Source organism: Solanum stenotomum, unplaced genomic scaffold, assembly GCF_019186545.1.
Source record: "Solanum stenotomum isolate F172 unplaced genomic scaffold, ASM1918654v1 scaffold18934, whole genome shotgun sequence".
Classification (NCBI taxonomy): Eukaryota; Viridiplantae; Streptophyta; class Magnoliopsida; order Solanales; family Solanaceae; genus Solanum; species Solanum stenotomum.
In genome coordinates, this window is record NW_026025288.1 from 83,123 (window position 1) to 91,790 (window position 8,668).

Consider the following 8,668-nt stretch of genomic DNA (forward strand, 5'->3'; position numbering starts at 1 on the left):
GTTATAGCCTTATAGGTGTGAAAACTTCTAAGTTATCTTTTTTTATGTTTCGCCATAGACTATATAACTTTCAAGGATAAAATGAAAATCTTACAAACCTAATATTATAGATCTAATTTTGTGGCTTATAGCATTATATAAGTGGTATGGATGAAATTCTTATTTCCCCTCACACACCTCTAAAAGAGGATTTAACAAACACTTTGTCTTGCATCAAGTCAATGGGTTTAAAATTTTGAAAGTTATAATCCAATGAAAACAAGATACAATAAAGTATAAAACTTGCAAAATCATGATAGTTTTTTTATTTTATTTTTTGGATGCGGGTGGGGGGGTGGGGGGGCCATTATTTCTTAATTGTTCTATGAGTATGAGTATGAGTATGATTGATTATTCCATCTCTAATAATAATGAGCTTAGATATCTAAATTATTCGCATTTTGGCACTAATCTTGTCTAGTCGATCACCTCAACGATTTAAATGATTATATTATGTTATAGATTGCTATAATTGAAATCTTGTATGTTTCCCTTATTATTTTCATTTTACATAAAATTGTTTTCTTATGGAATGGATACATATATACATAATATTAATCTTTCTTTAGAATCAATTTCAAAGACAAAAATCTCACCTATAAGTTAACAAAATCTTAGGAGGTTAGCAAGATTCGCCTTTCTTCTCGTCACAACCAAAGAAAAAATAAACAAGTCTAGGTCAATTTGGATGAATTATAATGGGTTGAGACAATAATTGAGTCAAGATGGTAATTGGACGGATTGGGTCAAATTTGGATGGATTATAATGGGTTAAGACAATAATTGAGTCAAGATCACCTAATTCAACTCAAATTTGCTGAGATCAAGACCCAATTCAACCCAATTTTAACTAAGCCTAATTATTTTATTTGTTCTTTTAAATGATTTTAGTACCTAATAAAAAAAATATTCCTTTATTATGACTATATAACATATCAATTTTTTTTAAAAAAAAGTTTTTTTAAAATATATTGACAAGATTTGCAATGAGCCAATTCGAATTACATATTAATCCAATTTTTAATGGATTGAAATAAGTTGAGATAATGAATGGACGGGTCAACAACCCATCCAAACCTAAACGGATTGGACGGATTAGGTTTGATTTTGCCATCCCTAATCAACCTAGAACTTCTCAATAGTGAAAGGTCAAGTGCAAAAATAAATGAGAAAGAAAAAGGTTGTTGCTCTTAAAATAACTCATGCTTGATATTGGTTCTGTCTTGTCTTGAATCCATGTGTATTTATGTTATTTCTTCTACATCAAAAGCTACCTTAGCCCACTATCGCCATTTTTTTAAAAAAAATAGAAGGTATATTTTACATGCTAACAAGTTATCTCTATTTATGAGATATTTTTGAGAATTGAACATTTTATTAATAAGAAGTACTAGTTATTTAAGAGTATAAAGTAATAGTTGAAAAAATGTATTAAATTTTACTTTGTATTTTTAAAGTAACACTTATTTTAGAATCGAACGAATATATAAGACTAGTTCACTCTCACTATTTCCCCATTGGGTGGTTCCTTATAGCCACACATTGACATAAGTGTCTTTATTAATTAATCACTAGATTGCCTAGTCTACATTTTATGATTCAAACAATTAGTGAAAGTAAAAACATGTTATGTGCGTATTAATTGAGTTGCCCCCCCAAGGATATTGCACTACTGGTTTGAAAAAATCACCATAATATAACCAATATTATTAGGTGGTCACCTTGTCGGGATTAAGGGGGAAATTTGGACACCTAACTTTTATGTTACTATTTCATTTTTTATTAGACATATTTTGCTGATTTCTTAACATCTATGTTTCTGTTTTTTTTTTTGTTCAAATTGATAGAGTGCTACTGTTAAGTATTAAGTCAACAAAGAGAGGTGGTAATTGAACATAGAAAAAAGTTTAAAATACTGTTTAATGTGAGGTATTAGGTATAATAATCTGATGAATAAAATATAGGATTATTTTATCCTGCGTTTGGTTGGAGCTAGTAGGCAGTCTTGAGATTATTTTTCCCACTATTTATACTTTCGTGATGGAATAAGTTATCTCACATACATGGTGAAATAATTTATTTGAAAATTAACTTATTCGAAATAATTAATTTTGGAATAACTTGTTCCTAACCAAACGATCCCACGTATTGCTACTTCGAGTATATCTTTTTGTTAATTATGTTTCTTTGCTGCCAAACACAGTGCTCCCAATTTGGCTGCTGTTGTTTCCTTTTTCAATTCACTTAGACAAGTAGTTTGGTTCTGATTTAATTTCAAGTTGCTGCCAAATTCATTGGCTATCAATTTGTTTATTTGTTTGTTTGTATCAAGCTTTTGCATGTTTCCACTACTTTGTTAGACATGGGTGAAATTCACCGATATCGGTAAATTCAAAATTTAAAATTTAAAATTTATGAATTCTCATTTATCTCAAATTTAAAAATAAAAAGAGACAAAAGGGCAGCAAAGCTTAAGAAGTTCATTTTTTTATATTGGATCAACAATACACTCTATTAGTGGATTTTCAAATTAAATTGCATTTCTTTATCTATTAATTATCATATTTTTCATACAAATACAAAATTTGCACAAAAGTTGTTAGGTTCCAAAAAACTATCCAATTGAAGATGATGATGGTATGAATACATTCTAAGCTTTTGACCGAACTCAAGCCGAATTACCCAAAATCCGCCCTAATATATATCCTATTTCACTTATCTTGCTTTTCTCCAACTTTCCCGCAACTAACTCCCCCAATCTTCTAATTCGTTATATTAAGAGAAAACTATTATGAATATGCTTAAATTGTGTGCAAATTATTAGTTTCATTTTTTAATTATTGACAATCTTAAAAACACCACTTTACTTGACTAACTGAACTTAAATACACCTGAAGTACATACACCCCTTATAAATTCTCGCCAACTTTAGGAGTGTTTTCAATACTTATCTCGACTTTTTATTAAGAGTTTCATGCTCCTACAAGAGTTTGAGACCACTTGTTATGTCATGCTGCACTTTGGGGGTGTATCTAAGTGTAGTTAGTCAATTAGAGAAATATTTTTAAGACTGTCAATAATTTGGAAAAGAAACAAATAATTTGCGTCAAGTTCAGGGATATTTCAAATACTTCCTTCTTATATTAAACCGACTTATGAAGTTTGAAAGATTTAGTAGAAGTCACTGATTTCTTACTCTACAACCTCTATATTAATATTGGCAAGTAGTGACTAGTGAGACCTAAAAATTGTAAATCACGTTTTTAGGAAGTATCAAACCAGTGTTATTTGCTGTCAAGTTTCAAATTAAAATATTATCTATATAAAATTAGGTGGCTCCACCCTGAGCTTATTATCTCATAATCAAGGTAATAATCTCGACTTATTCTATGTAGATATCTTCGAGTGATCTCATCGTTGGGTCATGAGTTCTTATCAAGTAGCTAGTAGTTTAACTCAACTTGATCCGATCTGTTTTGATCCAAGTAAATTTTGGGCAAATTGGATCATGATCCAATTATTTATTTGATCCCTTTGCCACCTCTAAATGATTGATAGCATTTGGTAGATGGATGGGAATATAAATTGCAGCCGTTCTTTGTTATATCTGCCAATGAAGAAGTGTTGAAATTTGGTGGGGGATGGAAACTCGAAAGAGGAAATTATAAGGTGGAAACTTAAATCCTTGTCAGTAAGGTTAAAATTGATAGTCAATTAATTGAACTTTAACTAAGTAAGACGTATTATTGTAGTGAATTTAATGAAATAAGTTGACTACCCTCTTCTTTCTTCCAAGTAAACTTATGCCTCAGTCCCAAAACAATTATACTTAACCATATGAATTCTTACTAACTATATTATTTGTTTGAATTCATTTTATTTCAACATTTTACAAAATAAAAATGAAAAGTACTAGTTTTTCTATATTTCCAATTGTCAATATGAATTTAGTAGACCAACAAGACTCCATGAAACTATTAGACCTAAATAAACATACTAAGATAATTAAAACAATTTCTAATTAAATGGTATTATCTGTATAATTATTGTTTTACTGTGCTTATTTTTTTTTTGGCTAAATGTAGATTGATATTTGATAACAAGATATTATAGTCTTCTTTAGTTAACTTCCTTCAAAAGTAATTTTATGTCTATAATTCCCTTTCAAGATTGAAAATTTGTTAGTTTTACAAAAAAGTAAAACATAATCAAAATCATTGGTCCATAATCCAACCACTCAACACCTTTTTGCTTAGTTTTTTTTCCTTCCGATGTTTGGAGTCTGTATTCTCGGTATTTGAAGATTGTATTGAAATTCCAACTAAATAATGCTCCAAATATGATTTTCTTCATATTCAGGACTCGTATTGACTTATGGTAAGTATCTAGGAAACTAAGAGAATAATAAACAAATAAATAGATGCATATTTTACAACCGTTGATCTCCATTAAAATCCCCTCCATCATTTCTAGCCGTTGATCAATTTGCATTGACTTTGTCTTCTGATCTTCTATTAAATCTTAGGATGGGAAGAACTTATGTATTTATAAATAATAAAGCCCTTTCTTGAATTATCATTGCTGCATTCTGCAACAAGGAAATATTGAGAGTGTTGGATCTTGAAAATTTGAATTCTTGAGAAAATTAAAGATGGCTACGATGGCGACAGGGGAAGAACAGAGTAGCAGTAGCAACAGAGTCCAGAAATGGTCCCTTCATGGGAAAACAGCTCTAGTTACTGGAGGAACCAGAGGTATCGGGTAAGTTTAAATAGTCGAGGGTCAAAAATTACGTGTCTACAACTCTCTGTTTATTGGTTGAACAAAAAGTTGAGAGTCAAAAATTACGTGTCTACAACTGATGTTGCTTCTCTTTTTTGTTAGGAGTGCAATAGTGGAGGAATTGGCAGGATTTGGAGCAAGTGTTCATACATGTTCAAGAAACAAGAAAGAACTTGATGAGAAGATTCAAGAATGGGAAGCAAAAGGATTTAAGGTGACTGGCTCTGTTTGTGATTTATTTTCTAAAGAACAGAGAGAAGAGCTTATTCACACTGTTTCCTCTGTTTTTGAGGGCAAGCTCAATATACTAGTAAGTCTTTCTCACTAAATATTTCTTTCTTTTTTTCATCTCGTGTTCGGTACTCGTATTTTGAATTAGAGCCAGTTAAGATCCATTTGAGAGTAACACTCCTGTCATAAAAAAAAAAAATTCAATATTCAAAATTCGAAACAAAGATCTCCGATTAAAGGAGGTTCATCTACTAAGTCACACCCTTAGTTGATTTTTTATTAAATAAAATATTTAGAAGAAAGAAAAAAAATAATGAATTGAGTACTAGAGCCAAACTTCTTAGTAATGTTCGATTTAATTTGTTTTATTATAAAAGAAGTCATTCTTTTGTTGGTATTAAACCATACCCACCGGCCAGATTAATTTGGATTATGTTGTGTAGGGCTACTAAAAATTTCTTGTTCGAATGTGAAATTTCTAATTAGTTAGTGAAAAGATCATATCGATGGCGTTCTAATATTCTATAAATGTTTTTGATGAATCTTTTTTTTTTCTTTAGTTTTGTAAAAGAAAAGCAAGTTATTATATTAAGTACAAATTAAAAAGTTTTACTAGAACATAAAGCCTAAAGGAACTGATCTTGTTGGCTCAAAATCATAATAATCTTAGCGGAAAGTAAATAAAGCATGAAAATAATGGTCGCTCCAATACAACATCTTTCTCAACTGAACACAGTAATCATGTCCTACGTTGCTCGAATTTTTTTTAAATATCAACGAGTATGTGTCAAATCTTTCAATAATGCATTTTTTAAAGGATCTGACGCGAATGCAACAATATTTTTGAAAAGTTCAAGCAACTTAAATCATGTCAAGTCTTTATTTACATTGTTAGTTAAAGAATTTATCACCATGTTTGTCTCCCGACAAATATGACAGATTAAATGACGGTATGACCTCAAAGAGGTACCTACAATCGTTCACGAAAGTATTATACATGATTATTTAAAAACTTAGAAATTGGTTAAAAGGACCAACTTCATATGCTAAATGAGAAGGAGCTCTTGAAGTACATAAAAGTTAATTAAAAACACATCTTTTATAACTCTTTATTACTTCGAGAATTAAAAGCATGTATTAAATCTGTAAAGAAGTACTTTTAACGTTTGTAATTCTTTAAATAGTAAAAACATACTCCCTCCGTCCACAATTAATTGTCATGGTTTCCTTTTTTAGAGTCAAACAATAAGAACTTTGACCAATATTTTACGATGTATATTTTCATCATATTGATATGCAAAAAATTGCAACTTATAATACTTTTCGTATAGTTTTTGAATATCTAATTTTTTTAAAAAAAATATTGAATTAGCGTAATCTAATTTAACTTTAAAAATTAGTCAAATTGACTTTCGAAAAGTGCAACATGACAAATAAAAGTAGACAGAGGGAGTACTATGTAGAATTAATTAAATTAGATAAATAAATGTATTAAAAGGACGTCAAAATTAGTANAGAAGTACTTTTAACGTTTGTAATTCTTTAAATAGTAAAAACATACTACGTAGAATTAATTAAATTAGATAAATAAATGTATTAAAAGGACGTCAAAATTAGTATGCTTAATTTTGCAGACATATATACGTAAATAAGGTGGTCAATTGGAGACAAGGAAGATGTAAAGTGAAATAAGAATAGGACTATGGGTGGCATAAAGCCAAATTTAGGTGACAAATTTCCAACAACATAAATGATAAAGACAAAATTGTCATACTAAAATGTTATATAATTCTCAACGTCACTTTCTCGTATTTATAGCTAATTCCATCTCTTATAACTACTTACTGACATATAGGGTCATCCCAATTTATATAATGTACTCATTTTTATTTCACATTTTGATATCTGATATTTATATTAGAGTCGATTAAATTTAAATTTGAAAATCTCACGTTAAGAATAAAACGCTATGTCTCAATTTATATATATTTTTTTTATTGTAGGTGAATAATGCAGCAATAAGTATGATAAAACGAACAGCAGATATAAGTGTGGAAGATTATTCAAAAATTATGGGAACCAATGTGGAGTCACCTTTCCACATCACTCAAATTGCTTATCCTCTTTTGAAAGCATGTGGAAATACTGCTAGCATTGTCTTCATTTCCTCCCTTGCTGGTTCTCTTGCACTCCCTGCTCTTTCTGTCTACGGAGCCTCTAAAGGTAAAATTATGCTCATTATATCATTAGACTATATATATTGACGATGAAATTAATTAAACGGTTTTTAATTTCAATTTTATGAATTTTGAATAGGTGCAATCAACCAGCTTACCAAGTTTTTGGCATGCGAATGGGCTAGTGATGGAATTCGCGTTAATACAGTCTCTCCATTCGCTGTCAACACTAGCATTTTGAAAGCGGTAATGTCCCTATTAACATTTAAAGTCGTTATTTTAAAATTCAAAATTTATAAAATTGAAATTCTGACTCTGATGACAGGAGGATATTGACCCGCCATTATTGGAGAATTATTCAGAATTGATGTGTAGAACACCATTGAAACCAATAGCAGAACCTGATGAGATATCTCCATTGGTGGCATTTCTTTGTCTTCCTGCTGCTTCACATATTACTGGTCAGATCATTCTTGTTGATGGTGGATTTTCAGCTGGTAGTTTCAAATTTCAGTCTTAATTAATTAAATATCCAAAAATAGAAAGAAAAATACAATATGCATGGGTTGGCAAATTGTTTTTCATATATATGAGCATTATTGTTCTTGTAAGCTAAGGGTGGATCGATCTTTTCGCGATATTGTAAGTCATGTTTGACCATAAAAATTATTCACTTTTTTTCTGAAATAATGTTTCACTTTATTTAAAAATTAGTGTTTTGCACGTTAAACATTACCTTGTGGTTGTATTTCACTTTGAAAAACATGTTATACTCAAGCATAAGCATTATTTTGAGTAATTAATGGTCAAAAACACAGTTAAACCATCAATTTTAGTGAATTTCATACATTAACGATTCATTGTTCTTGTTACCTTCTTAAAATATTACTCTCTTTTTAATAAAACACACCTGGATGTTGAGAGTTGGTCACATGTTTGTTCCCAATTAACAACAAGCGTGTGCAAACCAATTCAACATCGAGGTGTATTTTGATATAAAGAGAATGATAGTTAAGGTTTAAAATTTGTGAATATGTGATGAATTAGGTAGGTAAATAGAACAATGGATGGTTAAGATATGACTCGATCACTAAAAAGTAATAGTTTAAATGTATTTTTTTACTATTAGCTCTTCCAAATATTCTTTGTGAAAAATATTATCAAACTACAATTTCAATTTCAAAAATTCTAAATGAATTGAAAAATATTTGAAATCTAAACTCAACCCCCTACTTAGTTTTATTAATTGTTTTACAAATTTCTGAAGTTCAAATAGAACAATAATTTGTTGAGTAGTGGTCTAATTAATATATATACTTATCTAAGTGACAGTTGCGTGATTTTCTCCTAAATAATCAACGAATTATTAGGACTATGATTACGTAGAAGATAATCAAGAATTACTATCAATTTTCACTTTTTTGTTTTTGTCAATTTCG

The 8,668-nt window shown here is 29.6% G+C and overlaps 1 protein-coding gene across 1 annotated transcript; it reads left to right on the plus strand.

Annotated features, from left to right (window-relative positions):
* Positions 1 to 4,611: 4,611 nt before the first annotated feature.
* LOC125850729 (tropinone reductase homolog At5g06060-like) lies at positions 4,612 to 7,924 on the plus strand. Its single transcript, XM_049530578.1, has 5 exons — positions 4,612 to 4,800; positions 4,924 to 5,131; positions 7,056 to 7,275; positions 7,369 to 7,475; positions 7,555 to 7,924. Exons 1-5 carry the CDS (start codon positions 4,691 to 4,693, stop codon positions 7,747 to 7,749), a joined length of 840 nt encoding a protein of 279 aa, XP_049386535.1. The 5' UTR covers positions 4,612 to 4,690; the 3' UTR covers positions 7,750 to 7,924.
* The last annotated feature ends 744 nt before the right edge of the window (positions 7,925 to 8,668 follow it).

Bases quoted from the DNA above. Each gene is read 5' to 3' on its own strand.
- LOC125850729 (XM_049530578.1), top strand. From the start codon at position 4,691: ATGGCTACGATGGCGACAGGGGAAGAACAGAGTAGCAGTAGCAACAGA. The intron at 5,132-7,055 runs GTAAGTCTTTCT...TTTTTATTGTAG, and splicing joins AGGGCAAGCTCAATATACTA to GTGAATAATGCAGCAATAAG. The intron at 7,476-7,554 runs GTAATGTCCCTA...CTCTGATGACAG, and splicing joins ACACTAGCATTTTGAAAGCG to GAGGATATTGACCCGCCATT.